The following is a 26,496-nucleotide window of genomic DNA, read 5'->3' as shown; positions in this document are numbered from 1 at the left end:
TGATTATCTTATCGCTTATCGCGCACATGCGTTCTGGCACCAGCCTCACTGGACAGAGTTGAAAACAAGGAATTCAGCCATAAAATTTCTCTCACTGTCAAAAGCTGCTTGAATAACATCAATTAAATGCAGTATAGTTCAGGTCCCAGATCTAAACCCCTACGAAAGACACTGTAATCGAAGTAAACCCCCTATCCCCGTTATCAGCCCAAAAATCCTTATCCCCCGCGAAAAGAATCGGGATCGGGTGGCAAAAAGGCAAAAAGAAAAAAAAAAGAAAAAAACTTCAAACAAAAATGCGAAACAAGGCCATAGCCAAAGCCAAAGCCAAAGCCAAAAGCCAAAATAGAATAAAATAAAAATCATCAACCGTGGTCCTTACATCCAAACAATCCCCATTGACCCCCGATTCCGTTTTAGGATCTCCGACTCCGAGTCAACCGCGCAAATTATCGCACCCCGAACACGAAAACCACAGAATCCGCGCCCGTTTTGAGCACGGAACCCGAACTTGACGCTTGTGCAGATTTGGGAAAGAAAAGGAAAAATAGTAAAAAGCTAAATCTGATTCCTTTTCCGTGCATATTTTTTCTTCTGTGGCGTGCCGCCACCTGCACCTACACCGTGGAGGCGAGATCATTATGCCTACCGTCTACGTAGCGCCGAGGCTGAATAACTAGCGGAGAAGATGGAGATCTGGCTGGGTTGGTAGGTTGTAGCCGGTACCTACAGTAGGTACGGCCCCGTAGTGCAAGTATCGTTCTGATGGAAGGTGGATCTGCCCCAGGTGCTTATTTGATGGGGACATGGCCGTACATACTAGTTAGTCTAGACCCCTTTGTTAGACTTAGCCCAATGCACTATGTTCGGCATGCATCTTTTGTGAAAGGGATCCACCGTTCGAATCCGGGGTAGACGTCGTGTACTCCGTAAGGAGGTATATGGTATGACTATGGAGTTATTGGAGTATATAAGGAGATCAAGATAACTATGATTCTTGATTAACTACGGCTTCTATTTTGAATTTGTTCCTGGTATGCCGTACTGGTTCTGTTTCTATTTATTGATCTTTCGAGAAAATGGAAGCCACAGCCCCCTTTCTCCCCATGTTTATTTAGCAGCCCCCTTTCCCGCGCCGCTCGGGCCCTTCAACTGATGCACACAACGTATTTGGGTGCGTGGCCCAGGGGCTGAAAGGTTATGGAACACGCTAATCAGGGGAAATCAAGGGGTATAATGAGGTGACCTATCGGGAGTGTGGGCAAGGATAGTAGGTAGAGGGTTCTGTGAGGGTGCGAGCAACACGATACATGTACATAACCACATGGTTAATTAGTTCTCTTTCACACTGTACGGAGTACTTGTCCAACTTATTCTTATCTTTACTTCAAGTTCATGTGGGAATAATGAAGAGAGGTAATTAGTATGTGGTATGCAGAGCTCTATGGAATCAAAACAAGAGCACACGCCGAACAAAGTGATCCATCCTCGCATCCCCCAAATCTATGTCCAAGTCGTGATGGAAAAATAAAACGAAGCAGGAGCAGAAAAAGCACACCCGGTGTATATACAAGACTTCATAACAGCCCGCCAGGTCAGAAAACAAAGCCTGAGTCTGGATGGCGTGCGAGCGTCGAGTAGGATCCGATTCCACTACAGGGAAAGTCTGTGATCTCAGGAGGGAGGGGTGAAAGCCGAAGAGATGGGGGACATCGATATGCCTAAAGTCGCTGAAAAAAGCCTCCCCGGTGTCTGTACAAAAAGGCAAAACGCTCGTAACTCCAGACCCATATGCGCGGCGCAACTCCGTTGGCAATAAAAAATCGAAACAAGTAATCGATAACAAGAATCAGAACAGATACGGCAGGCTTTCATGGCTTCTTCTTAACGTGACTACTCCCCGTTTCGGATGGTAATTCGTCGCCATCGATGATACGCCATAGACGGCGAGGGGAGAAGTTGTTGCCGACAAGGTAAATCCCCACGAACCAGGCTGCGAGGAGGTTGGCTAGGTGATGGAGGAGGTAAGCGTAGGAGACGCCGTAGATCGCCGAGTAGACGGCGATGACGAGAAAGAGGATGCTGGTGACGTGTCTGAACCTGGTCGTGATGCGTGGGATCATAGCGCCACTGGTCATGGTCTCGACGAGGATGAGGAAGGGCATGATGGAGAGGACATTATGATGGGAGGAGAAAGGCATGAACCAGTGCACAACGAGATTGTGGGCCCAGACTAAGAGAACCAGCACGTTGATGGGTAGGATCCACAACATCAAGATGAGGATGGAGTGGGCATAGTTGCCGAAGTTCATGTGGGAAGTGGATCTGGTGTCCTTGGCGTGCCATTGTGCCCTCACACATGTGGCGAGCTGCACAATGCAAGCAACCATATACGCAAACTGATAAGGGATGACAGTCGAGACAAGGACCAAAAGAATCGCAGTGTGGACGATGCGGCGTCGGGGCGTGGGGGTGTGGAAGATGGGCAGGTTACCCCGGTCTTCTCTCCGGATATAGCCTGACTTGCTGTGAAAGACACTGTAGACCCAGGAGAAAATGCTGACAAGGGCAAGGGCGAGGTAATTGACGATGACACAGACGCCAACGCTGATAAGACCAAATACTGGGACTAAGAACCAGAAAAATGCATCTTGCGATCCAAGCAATAGATCGTTCTTCGTGAAATCGATAGGGGTCTCGGTCGAGTTTGTCCGCCAGTGCAAGGTCTCGTCGGTCTGGGGCAGAGCTTTAGAGGTAGCCAGGGAGGAAGCCAGCAATGACATGGCCACAAGCAGAATGGGGAGAGAAGACCGCAAAGCACGGTCAAGGCCGTCAGTGAAGGGGATAAAGTAACCAAACTCATCGTAGACTTGGAACTGCTTGCGCAGGACGAGGGCAACGACAAGGAGCGGGAATGCCGCGAAAATGGTTCTGTATCGCATCACTAACTCGCCGAGACTGCTGGTGAGATCGACTCGAAGGGCGATGTCGACTGTCGACCCAGAGCTTGGGTCCGTCCAAAGATGGAAGGACACACCCCCGAGAGCGGCCTGCTCGCTGATGGCAGGGGGCATGAACGGCGCCATGCCGTGCAGGTTCACATTGACCTCATTGACGTTGACGAAGAACTTCGACTCATGAGGATCGGAGACGGATTGCCGGAGCAATGGAGCAAATAGCTCCTCCTTCTGAGGATGTCGAGTGATCTTCAACCGGTAATCGAGCAAACTCGAATACAATGCGGGGATTTGCACCTCGGTGAGCATAGGCCGATTGGCCGGAAGTCGCATCTTCAGACCGGCGCTGAGCAGACCGCCCAAGCCGACCTTAGCCCGAATCATCGCATCCGAGCTGTCTGAGAACTCAGCAACAAGGAAGCCTGGAGTCGGCACGTTGGCCTTATCCACAACAGCCACGAATTGATGTTCCGCAAGCCCCTCCAAGTCATATTGAAGATACGAGAATGGCGCATCACGGTCGTAAGCATGTTTTGAGGAAGTGGTCGAGGCGGGCAGATGAATGGTATCCTCAGCCGCGCTCTTGCAGGCCAAACGAGTGGAACCCACTGTGCCGCCAGAGAAATCAAGATTCAACGGGAAGTTGGTAGAGCGGCCATTGGATAGTGGGAATACGCTGCAAAAGAGGACCTCGATATTTCCGGTCTTATCGAGTGATTGGTCTGTGAGTAAAGTGAACTTTTTGCCGGAAACACCCTGGGGAGGGATTGGCAGAAGCCGAACATCGGGGCCATGCTTCAGGCCCAATTCGCGCAGGATCAGCCGTTGTCCCTGTGCAAGGATGGTGTTTGCGTTGTCCTCTAGTGTCAGGAGAGTATTTGCCTCCTTTTGTGGCAGCGTACGCTCGGCCACTGACTCCAAGCCAGTCAAGTACCACCGCTTCAGCACACGCATTCGTTCCGCTCGTGGTTTCGTCTGAGTAGGGCGTCGGGCGTCGACAATTTCAAAGAGTGATTTGATGATTGCTTTGCGGAATTGATCGCACCAGGTAATAGACAGGTGATCCATTCCGATCCAAACATCGGGAATTGTCGAGGTGAAAACGGTGAATCCGTGTGTCTCAGGAACGAGAGAGGAGATACTAGCGTAGTCGGAAGGAACCACGGTATCACGCGCGCCACCTGCGATGGAGATGAGAGTGACATGCCAGAGTGGGTTGTTGTTGGCCCATGTCTGCGCATAAGCGTCGCGCCAATATTCGTTGATTTGTTTGTAGGTGTGGACGATATCGGAATCGAAGGAGACAGGAGGTTTTGCGTGAGGTGCAGACATGGTGATGATGGTATTGACGGAATTGGCTTGGTAGTTTGCCATCGTCAACGCAGTTCGTGCGACAATTCCACCCATGGAATGTCCAATGAGGATGACTGCACTGGGGTCCGGTAGCCCTGGATCTCGTCGGGTTCGTCGGGGGTCGTGGTAAAGTGATAGAATATAAGATATCGCCTCGTTGACGTATTCCGCCTGGTCCAACAAAGTCTGGCCATGGAACGCCGCCATGTCCTCGTTGAAGTCCACCATGAAGAAATCCAAACTTCTCGTTCCGGCCGCATGGCGGCTCTCATCGTGCCCAACCACATCGTAGTAATGTCGCGAGGCCTCTGCAGCCAGGGACCGGACTTGTCGGTAGCTGCCCGCATTGCCAGGCAAGAACAGAACTGGTACACCGTTCAACTAAAAGAAGTATCAAAGTCAGCGGGAAACATTCCGGCTCATCCAAGGATTCCGAGCCGCCTTACCCCGATATTATCACGAGTATACGGATCCACGCCTTCCTCCCGGTAGACGAAAAGATTGTATTTGCTTGCAAAGCGAGTGTGCTCCGTGTCGAATTCCAACATGCGAATAAACGTCGGACTCATCATCGGAACGCCGCAACCATCCCCACCCACCTGCCGACCGGTGAACGAAGTCACAATGGAGACCAAAACCGCAACAGCGACACAGGTCGTGAAGGCCGTCAGGATAGAGCAGGACCACGGACTGCGCAAACGGGCTTGTCGCGCCCGCCGACCATCTGGGGAGGGAGCTTCCATTGGAAGCCGTGGGGAGCCCAATGGCATCGTCTTTGTATCGTTGGAAGGTTGGGAGGACGGGGTGCGCCACATGCTGGAGTTTCGGGAGCGCGGCGTCGCGCTACCGTCGCGGCGAAGATCAAAGCTGGTTCCGCGCTGTGCTATTTGGGATCGAGTTTTCTCGTCGATGGCATTCGGCCCATGATCGTCTGTCCGGGATACCGAGGAATCTTCGTCCTCGACAGGAGAGCCGGACGAGCGTCTGTGCATTGGAGAAGGCGGAGCCGGGACTTCCTCCAGCACACAGAGAAACCAAGGTTCTTGGCGCAGGGGGCTCTACCTCGCAAGAAACCCTTAACGAGTAAGGAACGGGGGAGGGGAAGGGGGTGGGAATGGAGAGGACGGGAATGGAAGGGCGGTTGGGAGGTTTGTCTGGGCCTTGGCGGAGAAATTGCGTGTGTCCCTGGTCCCTGGACCCTGACCGTTCGGTTTTATTTTTTTGTGGGTAACAGGGGAAATAGTATTCTGTACTATGAACTAGAAGTATCATTCTATTCGATAAATTGAAAAAAACGAAGTTATTTACCATTTTTGAGGGACTGTTCTTTCTTGTTTCTCGTTTGGACGCATCTCACTGTCTTGGCAATGAAACCTTCGACACTAGTACATCCATGGATAGCGCCAGTCTTAGCCAGAGGATCGATGCCAGGACAAACTAAGCCTTGTGTGCCAAGGGCCTATGATTCTATCATATGCACACAGTATATAGTTCATGTTTCTGATATCAGATGAGAGATGAAAACATTTCACTCGTCATAGACGCATTCGGACACACCGTCTATCCAATGTCCCTGCAGGACGCGTATGCCAGACCGACCAAGTGCTTATCATCCGAACGTTGGTTTCAGAAGCCGAGATTGACAAGCTTTCTTTGAGGGAAATGTTCTACAACAGGGATTAATAGAGAGATTTGCTGCCAGTCTGGTTGGCATTCGGTCTATTGGGAACTGGCCGGGCATACATATAGGTACTCTCAACCAGGGCCAATCATTAAGGGAAAGATAAGCTTGTAGGCTTGATCGGAACCCATTTACCGGGCACATTTAGCATTTCACGTGAGTCGAGTCTTACATCATTTTCTTTATTTTGACTGCCCCAGTAAAACGAAGATACCTTCAACCATAAGACTGGCTTTCGAGTCAGAATGAGCACGGATTGAGCAGGGTCAGATTCTTGATACTGGAGACTACCGAATCGAGACTCAAACCTGTCGGTCAATATCCAATCTACAGCTACGAGAACAGTCGGATTACCGGGTATCTGGGAAATGGGTTCATTATCTATGTCATGTCTCATGCCAGATTATCCTCTCCAAGCAAGTATAATATCCAAAGCAAGCACACATAAATTCATGGCGCAGTTAACTGCGCAGTCACATCGGCTGACAGAGAATATTATATCATCTCATGATCTCCTAACTATCACACAACCTCCAGGCTACGAGTGGATCGTAGCCTGTGCATCCCCCTTCTCAGCGTCTTCCCCGAACCCTTCCTCCTTGGTGCTGACCCCGCGGTGAGCGGCGACTTCCTGAAGATCCGCGTCGTGTTCGGCATCGAAGTTACGACCCAGATGCTCGGGACCGGCAATGGTGATCAGGATGACGTAGGCAAAGACGCAGCCCATGAAAATGCATATGACCTTGCCGTATTCATAGCGGTGGACTCCCTCCGCGGTCGGCGGTAGGGGGAATCGCTCACCGATGGTGGACTCGATGGTCGAACTGGCAGAGGAGACGAGGTTGCCAAGCTGGTAGGCGGTGCCGACGGCGAAGGTACGGATGGGTCCCGGAGACAGCTCCATCAGATGGATGGGGATCACACCCCATGCGCCCTGGACCATGAATTGCTCGAAGAAGGCGGCGGCCATGACATTCTTGTTCTGGACGAATGTGTAGGGGTAGAGGAGGGCGCCACCGACGATGGAGATAGCAATGATGGAGAAGCGGCGGCCGAAGATTTGACTAGCCCAGCCACAGGTGACACCGCCGGATAAAGCGCCTAGGTTGGCGATAACTTGTGTGACCGTCACTGCATTCTTGGAGAATTTGAACTGGTTCTCCAGCATTGTGGGATAAAGGTCCTGGGATCCGTGCGACTAGACTGCATGTTAGCTTGTCTCTATAAACTACCCTCAAGAGGTAGGTAAGGATATCACGTACCATGAAGTTGAATCCGGCCATGAGCAAAACCAGGTACACCAGCATCAGCCAGTGTCGCTTCAGTGCAACCTTTCCTTCGGAGATGAAGGATGCAGCGACGCCTCCGCGCATTTCCTGGCGCGCTTCCTGGCGCCGACGGAAAGTTTCGGTTTCGCCTAGGAACAAACGGAAGATGATGATCAGGACTGGTGGGCAGGCTGCGAACCAGTACAGTGGTCGCCAGCCATGCGGAGTAGTGTCGACAAGCGCTCGGGCAAATGCTGTTGCCAGCAGATAACCGAAAGCATAACCCTGCTGCAAAAGTCCCGATATGATACCACGCGCGCCAGGTGGGCAATCCTCCAATGCTGTGGCTGCTGCATTACCGTACAAGCCACCCATGGCGATTCCGAACAAGGCACGAGTGGCTAGGAACTGTTTGTAAGTCTGGCAGAAACCGGCGCCGAGCTCGAGAACGATGAAGAGGAACTGGTTGAAGATGAAAGGCCACTTGCGACCCCATCTATCAGAGGCGATTCCGAATGTGATGGCGCCGACAGATCGCAGCATGAGCACTAGGGTAATTCCCCAGGTGATATCGGTAACGCTCTTATCAAATGTTTTGGCAAGCTCGGCGGTAGTAAGAGAGACAGTGAAAAAGTCGAAGGAATCCCATGACCAGCCAATAAATGCGACCTGTTGAATTATAGAGTTAGCCAAGTCTTCGTTCCCGTCAGCCCTATGGAGACGTACCGAGAAATTCAGCCACTGGGTCCGATTCAACAGGGTCAAAGCTTTGAAGGGATTGGGTGCAGGGTTCATCGGAGGCACGAGGGTGGTAATTCGCGTGGCGATGTAACGACCGACGCTCATATGCTCTTCGACAACTGGCGAGGCCGCCGGCGCATCGTGAGACTTGCGCTCATCCGCCATGACTAAAAGTCGCGGAGTACGCGCAAACCGTATTATAAATAATAGTTGGTCAACCGTATAAAGTGAGAGAGATGTCTAAAGAGATGTCTAAAGGAAGAGATGTCTGAGGAATGTTGTAAAACAGAAAAGGAAAACAAAACTCCGGGGGTCAGCAAACGCCTAAATAAGGCGGGAGTACCCCCTCCGTCGCTGAATCTGGTGGATACCACCCCGGTCCCCGACAACTTTATGAACTCAAAGGAATGACTACCGACGTCTGTGGTAAAGCCTCCACCTGCCAAATACGCATGGAATAACGGTTCTCATTCGCTTGAGGCGCGGGTCATTTATCTGGAGTCGGGGCCTTGCACGAATAATGCGCGAGATCCAAGCTCAACCGCCGATCATGATACCTTCTGGGGTAGGGGTCCACCCTCCAAGAAACGTGAGTCCCCCGTGGGGATATCGACATTCAACAAGTTTCTCCCAGTGGCCGACCTCGGAGTACCACGGTACGGAGTTCTAACAAATGATGATCGCGGGTTAATACCAGGCACCGGGATGGCACGGAGTCGGAATGTTCTTTTCTGAACATGGGGAGCCTCGTCTGTCTTCTAGATTGGTGCATCTCGCCGCTAGACTTTCTCGGTTTCCAGCCGAAGGACTATGGCCTTCCTCGAGTATTGCAGGGGTGGCTTGGGTTTCACATGAACAGACAACTAACAACTGCATGTAAACGTAAGTTGTCACTCCCGACATCGACGAATCTCACGAAGCAACAGAGTTATTGGGTTGTCCTTGCCTGTATTCTGACTCGGGAAAGGCATACTCCGGGATCTCCAACTGCCAGACGTGGGGTATTGTGGAGTTCCGGAAAAAAAGGCAAAGAAGATGTTGGTCCGTTGGAAATTGCCGTCCCCACTGTTTCTTTTTGTTCGCAAAAGCTTAAGCACCTTCCAAACCGAGTCCGCCGTGATAGGCCCTACGGTCAACCTCGGCCTCGGAAGTAAGGCAAGGTACGCTGTTGATCGTCAATGTTATGTCTGGATGAGTTTAGCCTACAATGTGGTTGGATATCCGACTCTTTCTCCTACAGTACTACACACTGCAATTCTGATACTACGGAGTGATTCCACATGCGAATGACTGACTTTGCTCCCCAGACTTGGCGGGTCGAAGCTCGAAGAGGCTTCTTTGATCGCTTAACCAGCATTTGATGTCTTGGAGTGTATTCGGTCGAATATCAGATGCAGCATAGGCATCGCATGCCAGCCTTGAGACATTCAAGATCAAACAGTTTAACCAGTATGCGGTACAGAGGAATCGCAAGTCCAGGTACAACTACCGCATAAATTACAAATCAAGGCCCCACTTCCTTAAGAGCCGCCAAGGATTAGAGACAAAGGGACTGTGCGTGGGCATAATCAGCTTTGCGGTCCTCGCTACGTTGTAAATACAGCATTTGCTTTGATTCAGGACGTTGTAGGGCTTTAACATAGAAGACATGCTTCTATTGCATCCCTTGGCAGTTTACAGCCATCCAAGCTCAGCATAAAAATCGAAATATCCGGTGTTATGAAGCTTTTCTTGGCTACAAGTGCCAATAAATGCCATGCCATTGGCAAAAAAGCTTCTTCCAAGTGACCGCGCTTGGACTCTTGCATGTCACGTGCCCGGATTCCCGGACTCCAGTCTCCCGGACTCCTTTGCTCCTGCGATCATTTTGCTATCGGCCGACTGCTATGGGTGCCCCGTTTCCTCGACATAATGTGGAGTTATGATTATCTCCACTTCTCGGTGAATTTGGCTGAACGGGTCTCGGGAGATTTGTTGATGTGCCGATTTGCGGCGGTTGGTGATCTTTGTCTCCAGGATAGTGCGGGGCTGGGGAAGGGATCTGGACCTGGTCACCTGGTTTGCATTCGACCCAGGGGCCAGGATTGCAATTGTTGCACCCGATCCATCATTCATATACAAGCAACAAGGGAATGGGGATGAACCGAGCACTGGTAGCTCTTGCTTGTGGCTAGCGAGAGGTAACCTAGTTCCGGCCGTTCGACACTCTAAACAAACATTTTTGGGTGTTAACTAGTCCTAGGTATAACTATGCAGAAGCCCCAAGGGCAGGAACGGCTGCACATAGAGCATATACTGGAAGCCTAGATTACTTTGTTGAGGAATATACTAACTTCATCAGCTAGGTACCTATCAAAAGTCACTGACAACAGAAAGTTCTATCCCTCTGAATTATTCAGTGGGACATTGCAACCTGATTACCAGAGACAGCTCTGGAGCGAGTCGCTGGAACATATACTGGGAATGGGATGATCACACTTTGACTTTGTTGAGGTATTCTTCCATGGTGTGGAAGTCATCCAAGGAAGTGTGTTGAAAAACTCCTTGAAGACAAGGTATTCAGTCTAATGGAATCCTTTGGGATGATAGCAAGTTTCAAGAGTTGTCCATGCCCTGCTTCTTTGGCACCAGACAGTTACAGGTTGAGGTAGAGTAAGGGTCCATCTTCACAGAGCAGTTGTATGATCGAGAGCGCCTTGTCGTTTTTGTTTTGGGATGGCCTCAGTTCCCAAGCTGAAAGGCTTTGGGAACTACACCATTGGGCCGCTCGTCTCAAGGTCATCCTCATAAATGAGGATCTTATGTCCGTTCTTACGGCTTCCACATCCCAAAGCAAAAACGACAAGGCGCTGTCTATCATACGATTGCTGTGTGAAGATGGGCCCTTACACTATATCAAGGCCCAAGGATCTGTCTGATGCCAAAAAATCATAGACAACTGTTGAAATTTGCTATCATCCGAAAAGTATTTACGACTGAATGCCTTGTCTTCGAGGACTTCTTCAACACACTTCCTTGGGTGACTTCCACACCATCCAGGAAGAGTAAGGTACCTCAACGTTGACTGGTTGTTGATGTACAGCAGGTACGTAGTAGGTACACACGTCACACGTCACGAAATTGACCGAGCTACATTTCTAAGAGAAGAGCATACTTTGTAGCGATGTATTAGGTACGTACATATTGTGAAGCTGAAAAAAGGTTATGATAAGCCACATTTAAAATAAAAATGAGGCTGTGTTGATCTGAAACTCCCGAGAGTTGAGGCGGTGCTGAGTTTCCCGCTCAGCCCCGCTGATGGGCGTGTATCTGTTGTCAGACCATCCCCATATCTCTTCTGCTGTCCCTCTTTCCCTCATCATCAACATTTAACACCCTACACTTCACTTGTTAAACCACATCTTCATCAATCATCATTCACTATGTCGCATTACGGTGGGCCCCCGCATGACCAATATGGCGGCAGTAATGCCGGTTACTATGACCAGCAGGGCCAAGGATACTACCCCCCCTCAGCAAGGCCAATCCCCACAGCCGCAGCAGGGCTTCTACCTACCACAGGTAAGCCTATACAAAGCTTCACTTTCAGCGTTGCACAGAGCCGAGCTACGCTCTTTCTTTTCCTCCCCTCATACTTCTACTATGGCTATACACATCACTAACCTTCTCCGCTAAAGGGTCAGCCCCAATATGGCCAGCAGCCACCCTATGGTCAACAGGCTCCCCCAGCCTACCAGCCCTATGACCAGCAGTACCAGCAACAGCAGGGCCCGCCCCAAGGTGGTCCAGGGTATGGCTACGAAAAGCCTCAGGACCGTGGCCACTCGCCCTACCCTCCCCAGCAGCAGCAGTACCCGCAAGGTGGAGCTGGCGAGAGCTCCTCGTACTATGGTGGTGCTCCGGGACAGTATCAGCAAGGACCACCCGGCACTGTAGGACCCGAGGGCGAGAGGGGCCTTGGCTCCACGCTGCTTGGTGGCGCGGCTGGTGGATTTGTGGGCAACAAGCTGGGACACGGCTTCCTCGGCACTGCGGGCGGTGCTGTTTTGGGTGCCGTTGGTGCGAACGTGGCCAGCCATAAGCTGTAAGTTTTTCATCTTGTTATGCTTGACTGTCTTGCTTTGAAATTGAAACTGACTGTTGACTTTCTGAAATAGTGGAAAGGAACACAAGAAGCACAAGAAAGACAAGAAGTATAAGAAGGAAAAGAAGCATAAGAAGAAGGGCTCTAGTTCGAGCTCCAGTTCCAGCTCCAGCTCTTCTGACAGCGACTAGTGGATTGGCCTTTTGGGCCATGCCGGCTGATTGATAGTGGCGCCTTGTCTTATGATTCGTTTCTGTATACCCTGCAGGCCTGCTTTTTGCTCTATTTGTTTTTTTTTTCAAGTGGCATGCCGCCTGCTTTCGTTTCTCGGGTGGAAACCCAATATCCTTACTTGTTGCGGCTGTGGTATACATGTGTATTCTTACTGGCCTCAGATGATGATGGCTCATTAGGTAACAAACTTGACATTCCGAATCATTAGTTAGAGTACAACATCTAGGTAGTTACGTAGTCCTTATTTGTCTTGCAAGCCTATCGTCTACTTCTCAATAGACCGCATTTTTGCCCAACCTAGGTATGCAAGGCTTCAATGTTTGGTTTAGCTACACAAGCAACATGAAGATCAACATGGGAACTTGGAATACGAGGCGAAGGATGTACATCCAGAATGGTGTATTATGAATTGTTGGCCCTATTATTGTGCTCGATGCTCTCTAGACACGCCGCTCTTTGCCTTCGCTACCATTTCGAAGATGCTGGCTGGGTCAATGCCATTGGCCATCCCGGGTGACAACCGAGGAATTGCTTTTGGCGTCTCCCACGTAAAGCTCCACTTCTGGTATTCTGAATTCCAGGACGGCCGTGGGATAAGAGCAGATAAACGCCTCCATTGGCGGCGCATGTACCTGGCTGTAAGTGTATGCGGCCGGCCATTGACATATTCGGCAAAGGTCTTGCCCTTCTCAGGGCCTCTGGCTAGCAACGTGAAAAGTTTGCTCTCAGACTCGGTCTGGGCAATCTGGGTCTTTACCTTCCTCCGTTTCACAGGTGACCATGGCACAGTTCCCGAAATCAGCCCATCCAAAATCCGGAGATCATCCTCTGGTAATGGTGGAAGGAGGCTATTCAGCGTGCTGTTGTACCATCGCCTTCGAATATTTCTCCTCCGAGACTCGGGCACTTCTTTGCACCAGGTATTCTGTTGAGGGATTGGGGGTTTTAAGTGTTTGATCAAAGGCCTGATGCGGGCGCTTGTAACCACTGTGTTTTGCATGTGAGCGGCTGCGAGGCTCCTCACGATAGCTGGAGCTTCCCAGCAATCCCCGAATTGTGCGGGCTGAGAAAGCAGCTCTTGAAGACCCAAAGTGTCGTTGGGGATTTGAGGCGTTAACATCTTCGCCAGGAGCTCATGTCGCCGTCTTCCAGTGCGACCGTATGATAGGAATAACACCTTCTCCAGAGGACGCGAATAGCCCTCATTTGCACGTCGTAGAACAGATAGTGCGTTTCTCGCTGTATGAACCGTCTGAGGACCAGCCTTATTGGAACGGGATGAAGCAGCACGATATCGGGAGAGAATATGGTCCTTCATGTAGATGCGAGCGATGGGGTCAGGAAGGTAGGTGCATTCGCGCAGCGTAGCGCGAAGAAGATGGCGCCATTGCTCTCGCTTTGAGAGATTGTGTAGCCAATGTTGGATTTGAGGACCGGGCAAGGAAGATGATCTCATTTTATTGTCGGAGTGGAAGAAAAAAAGAAGCCCGAAACGGAGAAACGCGAAAACCTTGGCGAAATGCGTGTCACGGGAACTCCGACGCGCCATTTTCGCTCTCTCTCACTCCAAACCCCGCGAACTTTGCCTTGCCTTGCATTGAGCCTCGGATCTTGAAACCTCGACACGCTTCTTTTGGACATATTCTCTATTGGTCGCCTTGTGGCCTTGAATGGTATTTGGTTTGGCCTGCGGTTTCCCTCCAGAGGGTTAGCCACGCGCCTCCTTGAGCTCGCGTCATTCCAGCATAAGGTATGTATTTCCCCTTGCTACTCTACCCCATAATTATTGCCCGATTTGTAGACTGACATTACTGGGAAGGCCACCATGTCATACTCGCAGGGCAGTACAGGGACGAATGGAATGGCCTACAACATGTTGAATGCCTCTCAATCCCTCTCGTCCACCCCTCGCGCAACACCTCCGCCCCCGAAAGGATCGCAGACGTCCTCTTTCGGTTACTCCAACGGACTTCCACGAAGCTTTAGTGGATACGATGGGGCCAATGACTATGGATCTGTAATGTCATACCAGGATGGGTACAAACCACAGATTTACACAGTTCGTAGTCTCAGCCTACCATCCACAAAGCAACCAATAACTGACAACCGAATAGGCCGTTTACTCTAACATCCCCGTTTATGAAATGGAAGTGAATGGTGTTGCGGTTATGAAACGTCGAGAAGATTCTTGGTTGAACGCTACGCAAATTTTGAAAGTCGCCGGTGTCGTCAAAGCTAGGCGAACGAAAACCCTCGAGAAAGAAATCGCGGCCGGTGAACACGAAAAAGTACAAGGCGGCTACGGGAAATACCAGGGTACTTGGGTCAACTATCAGCGAGGCGTCGATCTTTGCAGAGAGTACCACGTTGAAGAAGCACTCCGGCCACTGCTGGAGTACGATATGAACCCCGACGGCTCTGGAGCTCCTGCCAACGGAACGATAGACACACCTACGAAGGAACAAGCAATGGCCGCGCAGCGCAAACGCCTTTACAACGGTGGGGAGAATCGCAGCGCCTCACAGCCGCAACAGGGAACATTCTTCCAAAACATCTCACGCACTGCTGCTACCGCAGTTAACGCCCTCAGCAAAGCACGCTTCGACTCGCAAAACTCCAATAGTCGTCGGCCCAGCATGGCTCGCAAACCCTCACAGCCAATGGGTAGCCAGGAATCTGCGGTTCCGTTCAGCAGCCAGCAGAGCATGTACAGCATGTCGGACAGCGGGTTTGGCAGCTTGCAAAATCGGTACCAGACGCACGATGACAACGAGGATATTGCAGAACCTCCGCGCAAACGTATGCGCTCTACGTCACACCAAGGCCCGCCCATAGGCCTCACTCGGGAACCTTCCAATCTCTCCATGCATGATCCTACACCCACAGAACCTAACGACTCCTTCTATCAAGAAATTGCTGATCTTCCTCCACCCCCGATGGATGATGGATCAAAGCGCGGAGTCGAATCCTTGGCACCTGCTTCTACCCCGGAAAGGTTCCAGAGGATGAAACTTATCATGACACTATTCCTCGACAAACGCACTAAAGACTTCACAAATCACCCGGCCTTGGTGCAACTGACTGGAGAGGACCTTGAAATACCACTTGACGAGTACCGAAACAATGCGCTCCACTGGGCTGCGATGCTTGCACGCATGCCATTGCTTCACGCGCTTATAGCCAAGGGTGTGAGCATATCACGAGTCAACGGTGCAGGAGAAACAGCTTTGCAAAAGGCCGTGGGGACTCGAAACAATCTTGATTATCGGAGCTTTCCACGGTTGCTGCAGGTACTAGCCCCTACTATTGATATGGTAGATTACAGTGGGCGTACAATTTTGCACCATATCGCCATGATGGCTGCAACTGGCGGGGGAGGACACGTCTCTGCAAAACATTACCTGGAAGCTCTTCTTGAATTTATTGTGCGACATGGCGGCATTGCGCCCAACGCAAATGGGGACCATGCAGCAAATGGCGCTGGTAACGAAGTAATCTCTTTGGGGCGATTTATCTCTGAGATTGTCAACCTCCGCGATGATCAGGGAGATACTGCCCTCAATCTAGCAGGACGTGCGCGCTCTGTTCTTGTGCCACAACTCTTGGAAGTCGGTGCCGATCCTCACATCCCAAACCATACTGGACTTCGGCCCGCAGATTATGGGGTTGGTGTCGATATGGTGGACGGAAACTCTCAATCTCAGCAAGCAGCCAATAGAAATGACTCGTTCATTGATCAATTGGCGAAGTCGAAGAAAGAGATCCTTGATGGTAAGCATCTTTTTCCCGGTCACTCGGTTTCATTGCTGACTTTATACGCAGGGGCCATGTCCCAAATCAACACACTGGTTGAGGAAACGCTCGGGGGAATTGCCCGTGAATTGGCTTCGAGCTTGACGCAAAAACAGGAAAGCTTTGATCATTGGCATACGAAGATTCGCGAGTCTGCCAAAGCTCGGCAGATCGAACAAAAGCAACTCGATGAGCTCAAACGCAAGGGTTCTGAGCGTGTGGAGCTGGATCGACGCATTAAAAACTTGGAAAGGTCTTCGGAGAGCCTATTGGTCACAGTGCAGAATACACCAGGACTGGACGCTACCAGAACTGTTGTTGTTGGCGACGCCGACGTGGATTCCGGGGTTGATGTCATGACATTTGAAACACTGTTCCCAGATGGGTTTGATCCTGCATCTGGGTTTTCACCACAGCAAGTTGCTTTTCTATCTTCACTACCAGCAACAGACGTGCTTAGGCGGAAGGCCCACTGCTACAAAGAGTTCAACGGAGGGATACTGGCCGAAGTTGATGGCCTCAAAGCGAAGAACGCAGTCCTTGGCCAGAACTACCGTCGCATGGTGATGGCGTGCACTGGCTGGACGGCGGAGCAAGTCGATGAAGCCGCGGAGGGTCTCACGCAATGTGTCAAGGAACTGAATGACAACCCCGTTCCCGAGGACGAAGCCATTGAGATCCTCATGCGGGACCGCGGGCAGGACTGGTAGCCTAGCTCTGGTGTGTGCATTATTCTCTGAGCGTTTGGTGTTTTTCACGGAGTTCCTTTCACTTGTCGTATGATTCAAAATACCCTAGTGGCATGCATTCATGCCCGTTGGCACATGTCTTGTTATTTATTGCGAGAAATTGTACATTCGGTTGGTGAACTGTATTTTCTCTTGGCTTGGTACTTGGCTGTGTCGTACAGGCTAAATGCGAACTTAACCGGTCTAGATGGTGAGAACGCCGAGACTTGGTGGCTTGGAGGAGCCCCTTGTTGTTCATTGTCAGGCTGGGCATCCTGGGCATTTACTAAATACCCCGCGTTCTGCTTGCATCCTTGTAGTGCTGGATAAATAGCCCGGCGTGGGGGTGGAGTACGTAGTTCTTGGGATGGAGTACTTATAGTCCTCTCTCACACCCCCCTGTCAAATTTCCTTGCATCTTTGACAATTGCTATATTTGTATTTACAATATGGCTACCGGTTACTTGCAAGTGAAGGGCGATACCGTCGTCGACGGCAATGGAGAGGGACTTGTGCTGAGAGGAGCTGCCATTGGAGGATGGATGAAGTATGCACACGATCAACTTGTGCTGTTGTCTTTAGCTAATGGATACCATGAAGTATGGAGAACTTCATCACCGGCTTCCCAGGCCACGAAGCTCAGCACCGCGCCGCCATGCGTCGAGTCCTAGGACAAGAAAAGTACGAATACTTCTTCGACAAATGGCTTGAGTATTTCTTCACCGACGCGGATGCCAAGTTCTTCTCCGAGCTAGGGCTGAACTGTCTCCGTCTACCATTCAACTACCGCCACTTCGAGGATGATATGAATCCCCGAGTCTTGAAGGAGTCCGGGTTCAAACACCTGGATCGAGTCGTTGATCTGGTATGTGCTTTCTACCCATGTTCCAAGCGAATTGGTGCTACCAGAACCCCGAACTAATAACAACGACTGTATAGTGCGCAGCACATGGCATCTACACCATTCTGGACATGCACACCGTCCCTGGTGGGCAGAACCCAGACTGGCACGCGGACAATCCCTCCGCTTATGCCGCGTTCTGGGATTACAAGGACCACCAAGACCGCACGGTCTGGCTCTGGGAGCAGATTGCCGCAAGGTATAAGGATAACCCTTGGGTTGCCGGGTACAACCCGCTCAATGAGCCTTGCGATCCCGAGCATGTCCGGCTGCCTGCTTTCTATGCTCGTGTCGAGAAGGCGATTCGCAAGATTGATCCTCATCACATTCTCTGGTTGGATGGCAATACGTTTGCGATGGAATGGAAGGGGTTTGATGAAGTGTTGCCGAATTGCGTGTATGCCATGCATGACTACTCGGTTCGTGTTCCTCTCATTGCTTCTGAGAATCATAAGGGTATGGGTAGCATTCTTCTAACATCCTTCTCTAGTCAATGGGCTTCCCTACCGGGCAACGCTACAAGGCCACAGACGAGCAGAAAGAGAGCCTTGAACGCACCTACCTGCGCAAAGCGCAGTTCATGACCGAGAAGAAAACCCCGGTCTGGAACGGGGAGTTCGGGCCCGTCTACGCGGATAAAGCCCTCGACGCCGATGCCGAGACAATCAATCAGGAGCGGTACAACCTTCTCGGCGAACAATTGCGCATCTACGACAAGTATAACATCAGTTGGTCGATCTGGCTATACAAGGACATTGGTCTGCAGGGCATGATCTACACAGACCCCGAGAGCAGATGGAACAAGACGATCCAGCCATTCCTCGAGAAGAAGAGAGCGTTCTGGTTGGACAAATGGGGTCGTCGACCTGCACCGGAGCCGGAGGCTGCTTTGAGGCCGTTGCTTGATTGGATTGATCGTGTTAGTCCGACTGCGAAGCAGACTTATCCCACCTCGTGGAATACAGAGTTGCATGTCATGCGTGGTGTATTCTATACTTTCCTTGCGGGATCTTTCGTGGATGAGTTTGCTGAGCTGTTCCGAGGAAGCAGTGTGGAGGATTTGGAGGAGTTGGCTAGGAGTTTCCACTTTGAGAAGTGTGTGCAGAGAGATGGTCTCAATCGCATTCTGAAGGATCACTCGAAGGCATCTCATTGAGTTTAGGTTAGCTTGATAGGAAATGAGACCTAGGTTACCTAAGGATTCCAATGGTGATCATTCAAGAGGCCCTAATTTCCAAGGTTACGGCGAGCGATAGGGGTTCTGACCAAGGAGAGTATCTGTAGCTACGGAAAGGCGGGCTTCTCGTTTATTGTCAGTACTCTAGCTTCTACATGCTGAATTCTATCAATCTATCTAGCTTCTACATCTAAGATCTAAGAATCTAAGAATCTGTTACTTGGGCATCACGACAAAATCTTGCTCGTTCATTGGTTGGCTGTTCTTTCTGACCAATCATTTCGCCAGCTTTTGACCCTCACTTGGTAGGGTTGTAATTTTTGGTGCAACGTCCAATCATTTGCCCGCTTTTTGCCCCTCACGTGGTGCGGCCTGCTTCCTAGGCTTGCCGCCGTCTCCGCCAGACTCCAGTGTCTTTGATTATCAGCTATTCCGGCTATCGGGATGGTAATAGGCTTCCGGCTGCTGTTATCGCTTCTTGCATGGCGGTACCCCTACCCTGGCTATTTCGGCTCATGCACAGGCTTTCCTCTCCTGTACTTACCTGAATTCCTCATTCTTCTCTATTCGTAAGGTTCTCTTTTGAATAATCTTTGATTATGCCTTCGACTTTTCTCTGCTCTTTCTGTCGTCATTGCGGCGTCCCAATTCCGCCTCACCCTCTCAACCGAATCGGACCTCAATGCGATTATTGCCGGCGAATACCCCGTTCGGATCGCTTTCCTCGGGTGTTACTGTTTTGCATGTCGTCGCCGGCTCCCAATACCTACTAACCGTATCAGACGGCTTTCGAGTCAGAGTAGTCACCAAAATGGTCTACTATCGTGCAAAGCTGATTTCCCTCAACCTTACAGTGCACAAACCATAGTGTCCGATGACAGCTACCCCATCTACCGACGCAGGAACGTGCCGACTGGACTCTTCGTTCGAAGCAAGTTGGATCCTCAGGAGATGGTTGAAGTTCGAAATGAATGGGTGGTTCCATATAACCCCTATCTCACTTGGAAGTTCAAGGCCCACATCAATGTGGAGATTGTGTCGTCCATGAAGACTATTCGTTATATACACAAGTATATTTTCAAGGGTAGGTGTTATGATCTATACTATAACTATATTATTACTGACGTTCTTCAATATTAGGGCCTGATCTCGCTAGCGCAACCCTGGAACACACCTCATCTGATACTCAGCCCGTCCAGGTTAACGAGATAACCGATTATGTCCATGGAAGATATATCGGCTCATACGAAGCGTTTTGGCGACTAATGTCATTCCCGATTCACGACATGTTCCCCTCGGTCCTACCGTTAGTTGTACACGGTCCAGATTACCTTAATCACCGGTCACAACTTCGAGAGTTCTTCCGTTTCAACGAAAGTCATCCTGGCCTGAATTACCTCTACATTGAAATGCCAAAGAAATGCAGATGGGTCCTCGGTCAATGTGTTTGGGAAATTCGACACCGTGGCATTCAGGTCGGCCGCACTGAATTACTCACTCCCATGAATGGAGAGCAATATTATATTGCGAAGCTCCTAGCGGTTGTTCGCGGGCCAACCAGTTTCGAAGACCTACGCACAGTTGAAGGTGTCCTTCTCGATACATTTTACGAAGCATGCGTTGTTCGCGGCTTAGCTTCAAACGATCATGATTGGTACGAGTGCTTCGAAGAGGCTAGACATTGGCGATCTGGGTGGTGGCTTAGACGAATGTTCGTGTCCGCAATCATCATGAATTCGATGCCTGACCCCGAGTCGATCTGGAATTCGTTTGAGTCGTGGATATGTGATGACTTACCACGTGAAATGCGAAGAAAGGGCATCACGAACCCGCCGAATCTAGCCGATGCACATCTTGACTACGGAAGACACTTGGTCAAACAGGAATTGTTAATAGCTGGCCGCTGGAGAGAAGCTGCGAAGCTTCCAGATGTGCAACATCATTGGGACGAACCAATTTCGAATCCGTTGATTTTACAAGAGATGTCTTACTCAGAACGTCAACAGCGAACGATTCTGGCCAATAATAGGTCGCAGCTCAATCCTGACCAGAGTAATGTGTTTTGGACTATCGTCCGAGCAGTGGAATCGGACCGGCCTGACACCCAAAGACAATTCTTTATCCAAGGGCCAGGGGGTTCGGGAAAGACATTCGTATATCAAACTCTCTGCGCATACTTTCGATCACAAAAGAAGATTGTTCTCTGTGTTGCATCGACCGATGAGCATTATTCCGATGACGATCTTATCTCGGTGGAGGACTCCGATTTCTCTGCTGTAGATGGAACACATGTTGATGGTCTGGAGACTAACCCTTTCAGGTTGATGGATAATACCAAGCACCTAGATGGGTTTCCGGCGCCGGCTGTTACTGTTTCTAAGCCTAAAAAGAAGAAGACTGTTATACTTGCGCCTAACGAAGGCAGTATTGCTTTAGAATTACCGCAGATATCCATGTAGAAGGTGTAATGCCCAGTCGCGCGTAGCGCGGCGTACAGAGTCTAGTGTAGTTGTGACTTGTGCGTGAATCGATAAGCAACCGTAAAATGTGGCAATAATTCTCGTTCCTGAAATTATAGTATGTTTTCATTAAGTCCACGCACTTCTGTTATCCACACACTATCGATAACCAGAAAAATCGAAAGATCGCGGGGCTCCCACTTCTCGACTTCAAGGAGACTGCAGGGGTTGACATTTGACATGGCCGAATCACCTGCGTATCCGTCCAATCTGGACAGCATTTTCGATGCTGCGTCTCCTCTGAAAGACCGTCTCGACCCAATCCGGTTGACGACCGCCAACATCGTTCCGATCCTCAACCTGCCCCTCTCTCACCAGGTGCTAGGCCACAATGCCTCCAATGAGTGTCTCGCACAAGTCGCAAGCGGCGAGACTTCATACACCACATTTGTTGTGAACCAAGCCCGCGCCGCCCTTCAGACTAGCGACGATCTGACCACCGAACAAAAACAATCGCAACTCCTACACATCGGCCTGGCAGCCCTCTTCAGCTTCCTGCAGTCCAACGTCACCGGACCTCCCCTCGAGTTCAACTCCGCCCAAATTATCCTTCCGTCCACCCTGCAAAGCGAACGCACGACCCTCAAAACCGTGCGGGCAAAGATTATTCGCGACCTGACCGTTGACGGAGAAGCTGCGTACAAGCTCACGCCCAACCCCGAATTATTCGCTGTCGCCAAGGCTCTGTTGGTTGATGCCAGCAGTGATGGACCGCTTGTCGCAAAGACTGTGCGCATGCGCACCAACTTCCTCCACCAAAAGATGTTGTCGGAAGTCACGAGTACTCTCCAGGATGTGATCTACAAGGACGTCGAGGTTCTGAGCAAGGCTGAGTTGGACTCAGACGAAAAGGGTCGGTTCCTGCTGGAAAGGGCCAGTATCCACACACACCACGGGTTCGATGTCAAGGCACGGGAAGATATTGATCAAGCGGCCAAGGTGCGGAAGTTCGAGTTTGCGCTGACTGGAAGGCTGGGCAAGCGGACAAAGTTCCAGGACCGTGATATCAGTCAGCTGGTCGTGTTGGCTAAAAGTGCTGATGATGGAACGACACAATCTTCGGAGCCCTCCGGCCCTAAGAACTTGGACTTGAACGACGACACCCTTCTCGAGGCCATCTCTTTCTCTGATGCGAAGCCCGATGAACAAGCTTTGGCAATCCAGGACAAAGTCTCACCGGCTCTAGAGTCCATTGATGCGAATAATCAGCCCATTCTCCACCCTGTTGACTCTGCACTTCTTCTCGCATTGGCGTCTGCCATCACGAACACCTCGCCGGAGAACGGTCTCACCCGCGAAGAAACAAACCCTTACGCAACTCGAGTCCTTGATGGCGGCAGCTCGAACTGGCAAATCTATACCCAAGCACTTCTAGTCCGCAGTCGAGTAGAAGGCTACCGTTCCCGTACCGTCGAAAGAGCCGTGCTGCAGATGCAGGCTTTGGTCGATCAAGTTATTGCAGACACCGCAACTAGCGACGACGCAGCTCAAACCGAATCAGGAGGCCCAACAACCTTCTTGCCGCGCCCTGAGCAGACCGAATCTGCCCCGGCCGCCGAGCGTCTGGAACATATCTGGATCCTTAACTTCTCGACGCGGTGGAGCCTTGAGGCCGAGCTCGCCAAGCGCTGGGTCGATCTGGGTGGTCTCCGCACCGCACTCGAAATCTACGAAAGACTACACATGTGGGCCGAAGCCGCACTATGCTACGCCGCCACCGAGCGCGAAAGCAAAGCCAAGCACATGATCCGCCGCCAGCTTTACCAAGCCACCGGCCCGGACGAAAACGACGAAAACGAGCAATTCGACGGACCGGAGCGCTCACCCCTACCAGCCGATGCACCGCGTCTGCTCTGCATCATGGGAGACATCGACAAAGACGAGAAAATGTACGAGCGCGCCTGGGCCGTCTCCGGCGAGCGATACGCCCGCGCCCAACGCTCCCTAGCACGCCACTATCTCACCTCCACACCACCAGAACTGGAAAAGGCCGAAGAAGCCTACAAAAAGAGTCTGCACATCAACCGCCTCAACCACGGCGCCTGGTTCGCCCTCGGCTGCGTCCAGCTCGAGCTCCAGAAATGGCAAGAAGCAACTGACACCTTCACCCGCACCGTGCAACTCGACGACACCGACGGCCAAGCCTGGAGTAACCTCGCCGCGGCTATGCTGCGCGCCCCAGAGCCAGAAGCCGCCCCGGAAGTCATCGACGAGACCACCGGCGAAGTCACCGCTGTCGAAGTCGATCCTCACAAGCGCAAGCGCGAGGCTCTCTCCGCCCTGCAGCGCGCAGCACAGCTCAAGGGCACCGACGCCCGAATCTGGGAAAACGTGCTGACAGTCGCGGCGTCAATCCCACCGCCCGCAACACCATTCCGCGAGGTAATCACCGCGCAGAGACGCATCATCGAACTGCTTGGCACGAAGCAGGGCGAGAAGTGCATCGATGTCCGCATTCTTGGAGCTCTGGTTGACTTCCTGAATGTCGCGTTCGAGTACGAGGATCTGCTTATTCGCAGTGATGATCCAGCCGAGGCGCCGATTGTTCGCACCGGCACAATCCCTGGCCAGATCATTTCGCTGATCGATCAGCACGTCGTGCCGCTGATTACGCACTCTGCTATACTGTGGCAGATTGTTGCGCGGGTTGAGGTTTTCCGTGGAAGGCCTTACAAGGCCTTTGAGGCTCATGAGAAGGCGTGGCGGGCTACTATTGCGGCTAATGCGCAGGGTGCTTTTCAGATGGGTGATGAGAAGCCTTGGCTTGAGATTGTGAGGGCTACGGAGAAGCTGGTGAGGGATGGGTATGCTAAGTTTGGGCCTATGGATCGCGAGGATCAGAAGGTTGGGGATGATCAGGAGGCGGAGCTTGTTGCTAAGGATTGGCGGTTTAAGGCTAGAAGTGCTGTGAGGGGCATTATGGGGAAGGGGAAGGAATTCTGGGATGGGACGGAAGGGTGGGATCGTTTGAAGGAGCTGCAGTCTGAAGTTACGGGCAATTAGTACATACAAAACTTGATGCGAATTATAGAGATCAGCTTGATCATGGCTACAAAAGTCATATACCACGTTCAACATTATACTCGATTTGCTGCTAGAGGTGTTTCATGGAAGACACTTATTATTCTTTTTTTGGGATCACTTCGACTCCAGCTTTCTCTTCACCATCCCACAGAAGCTTTCGAAAAGGACAGTGTCTATCCCCTGGATCCAGCGGACTAAAACCTTGACCACCTTATCCTCTGCCTTCTCTCCCCGAACCAGTCGTACTTGCACACGTACCCCCATCGCCACATCTGTCGGAATCTCCAAGACAGCCATACCTTCCTGTCCGATAGCTTTCATCTTCCGACGTGCATGTCTGGACCACACATTCTCCGCAGCGAAGCCCGTTCCGGAAGAATGAGCTTGATCCCAAGCCCAGAACCAAGACAAAGAGCCGAGCTCTGATTTGATCATTGCAGTGGCTGTGTCGATAGACGTGCCCGGTGGCAGGGTGAACGAGTACTCTGAAGGGAAAGGAAGAAGATGTTTCGGACAGCCGGGGTTTCCTCTCGCCACGCTCTAGGATTATTGGTAAGAATATGGGAATATGGGAATATGGGAAATGTAGATGTGGTGATAGAAAGTAAAGGACATACCATGGCAGGCCTCCGGTCTCCCCACGACCACGCCACGGCCCAGCGTTTCGTCTTGCCACCTTGGTCGAACTCGGTGACGGCAAAATTGTGGTTGTCGTGCTTGATCAGCTTTTCTAGAATCACAGAGACACTGCTCAGTTTCCCGAACATGGATGTGTACCATTGAATCCGGGTACGTGACTGGAGGCTCTCGTCGACCATTCTTTTCACAAAGGCAACTTCTCCACCATCCGTGACCATCTCGACTTCGGCCCCGGTGCAGGCCTTTTCCAATGGTTAGTACAGTGCTGGTGGTTCAATATATTATGATTTTTCAGAGAAAGTGAAGAGCTCGTATCACTTACCGAGAAGGGAACGCGCTTTTTCTCCTCCGCGGACCTGACCAGCTCATCGCGCGAGGTATAGAAAGGCGGGTTGCACATAGTAAAATCCAGACTGGAGTATAGTCAGATAACGAGTCTAGTTAGGTTGGATCTCAAACACTCACGTTTCTTGACCTATCTGATCCAACGGGAAGAGCGGTCCGGCTGGAGCGGACTTCACGAGTTGAATCCGTGAGTCGAGGTTATTTAGAGCCACGTTATGCTGGGCAGTGCGGATATTGTTCTCATCGACATCTGTCGGGCTGATCAGTAAATTGCCGAGGAATCATTCAAAATGAAGGTATACCTGTTGCTACGAACTTCCACTGTTCCCGAGTCGCGCAACCCAGCAGGGGATATATGCCGATGCATCCTGTTCCACTGCCACTCTGTTAGAATACCCAATGACTGCAAGATGGACGAGAGACTGCTTTTTCACATACATGTCAAGGCCGACGACCTCCCGGCCTTTGTCATACCCCTCATGTAGCCCTCCCGCGGTGGAGTCAATTAGGTCCTGGAGCCATAGGATGTAGTTGAGTCTGTACTGGTCAGATTCATACAAGGCTAAAGTTGGGCCAGACGGGACGACATACCTGTTTGGTACCTAGGAGTAATGTCAAGATACGTTACTTATGCTAGCTACATGATAGACATACCGGTGGACACAGTCGATCATCGGGGATCTCAACTTTCAGACCGAAGTCTTGTTCCAGGAGGGTAGTAGTGAGCTGTCTGCGCAGATGTCAGATCCACTTTCAATGCTTAAAGTTGGGGCCTTACCGTATGGCAGCTGGATCGTTAAAGTCGAGCTGGCCATTGGGCTTCAAGCTGCGGTCAGTCAGTGCGGGTCTTTCCAGAGCATGCCCTTCCGTTGACGTACTGCTTGGCGAAGTCGCGGGATTGCAGAGCCAGGGCTGCAAAATCGACCTCGTTCTTGTAGAGGCTCCGGGCTGGTTCCATTGTGATGAAAGGCCTTGGATTTGTTTATCCAAGACACTATCGGCGATACAATACGGTTGCGGTGAGAAGAGAAAGCTCTATGATGCAAGTTGAGG

The 26,496-nt window shown here is 51.1% G+C and overlaps 8 protein-coding genes across 8 annotated transcripts; 4 read left to right on the top strand and 4 right to left on the bottom strand.

The window, feature by feature from the left end:
- Nucleotides 1-1,871: 1,871 nt before the first annotated feature.
- On the bottom strand, nt 1,872-5,302 carry N7515_000529 (GPI inositol-deacylase; the record flags this gene model as incomplete). Its single annotated transcript, XM_056661273.1, has 2 exons — nt 1,872-4,691; nt 4,757-5,302. The coding sequence occupies 2 exons, from the start codon at nt 5,300-5,302 to the stop codon at nt 1,872-1,874; spliced, it is 3,366 nt and encodes a 1,121-aa protein (XP_056526439.1).
- Nucleotides 5,303-6,529: 1,227 nt separating this feature from the next.
- N7515_000528 (sugar transporter family protein) lies at nt 6,530-8,165 on the bottom strand (the record flags this gene model as incomplete). The annotated part of the gene is made up of 3 exons (XM_056661272.1): nt 6,530-7,189; nt 7,254-7,928; nt 7,986-8,165. The coding sequence occupies 3 exons, from the start codon at nt 8,163-8,165 to the stop codon at nt 6,530-6,532; spliced, it is 1,515 nt and encodes a 504-aa protein (XP_056526438.1).
- Nucleotides 8,166-11,456: 3,291 nt separating this feature from the next.
- Nucleotides 11,457-12,275, top strand: N7515_000527 (putative glutamine-serine rich protein MS8; the record flags this gene model as incomplete). The annotated part of the gene is made up of 3 exons (XM_056661271.1): nt 11,457-11,561; nt 11,678-12,084; nt 12,158-12,275. 3 exons carry the CDS (start codon nt 11,457-11,459, stop codon nt 12,273-12,275), a joined length of 630 nt encoding a protein of 209 aa, XP_056526437.1.
- Nucleotides 12,276-12,739: 464 nt separating this feature from the next.
- Nucleotides 12,740-13,774, bottom strand: N7515_000526 (uncharacterized protein; the record flags this gene model as incomplete). The annotated part of the gene is made up of 1 exon (XM_056661270.1): nt 12,740-13,774. The coding sequence occupies one exon, from the start codon at nt 13,772-13,774 to the stop codon at nt 12,740-12,742; it is 1,035 nt and encodes a 344-aa protein (XP_056526436.1).
- A 369-nt stretch (nt 13,775-14,143) lies between these two features.
- N7515_000525 (putative APSES transcription factor (MbpA)) lies at nt 14,144-16,820 on the top strand (the record flags this gene model as incomplete). Its single annotated transcript, XM_056661269.1, has 3 exons — nt 14,144-14,377; nt 14,433-16,089; nt 16,141-16,820. 3 exons carry the CDS (start codon nt 14,144-14,146, stop codon nt 16,818-16,820), a joined length of 2,571 nt encoding a protein of 856 aa, XP_056526435.1.
- A 673-nt stretch (nt 16,821-17,493) lies between these two features.
- N7515_000524 (glycoside hydrolase family 5 protein) lies at nt 17,494-18,895 on the top strand (the record flags this gene model as incomplete). Its single annotated transcript, XM_056661268.1, has 3 exons — nt 17,494-17,703; nt 17,778-18,158; nt 18,230-18,895. 3 exons carry the CDS (start codon nt 17,494-17,496, stop codon nt 18,893-18,895), a joined length of 1,257 nt encoding a protein of 418 aa, XP_056526434.1.
- A 2,720-nt stretch (nt 18,896-21,615) lies between these two features.
- Nucleotides 21,616-24,438, top strand: N7515_000523 (tetratricopeptide repeat protein; the record flags this gene model as incomplete). The annotated part of the gene is made up of 1 exon (XM_056661267.1): nt 21,616-24,438. One exon carries the CDS (start codon nt 21,616-21,618, stop codon nt 24,436-24,438), a length of 2,823 nt encoding a protein of 940 aa, XP_056526433.1.
- A 135-nt stretch (nt 24,439-24,573) lies between these two features.
- Nucleotides 24,574-26,401, bottom strand: N7515_000522 (DUF890 domain protein; the record flags this gene model as incomplete). Its single annotated transcript, XM_056661266.1, has 8 exons — nt 24,574-24,999; nt 25,077-25,340; nt 25,421-25,511; nt 25,564-25,693; nt 25,760-25,985; nt 26,098-26,173; nt 26,222-26,269; nt 26,322-26,401. 8 exons carry the CDS (start codon nt 26,399-26,401, stop codon nt 24,574-24,576), a joined length of 1,341 nt encoding a protein of 446 aa, XP_056526432.1.
- Nucleotides 26,402-26,496: the final 95 nt, after the last annotated feature.

The sequence above is a fragment of the Penicillium bovifimosum genome, assembly GCF_028826915.1.
Source record: "Penicillium bovifimosum strain IBT 22155 chromosome Unknown utg000001l_segment0_segment0, whole genome shotgun sequence".
NCBI lineage: Eukaryota > Fungi > Ascomycota > Eurotiomycetes > Eurotiales > Aspergillaceae > Penicillium > Penicillium bovifimosum.
Note: the sequence above shows the minus strand (reverse complement) of the source record. Positions and strands in the feature narration are given on the sequence as shown.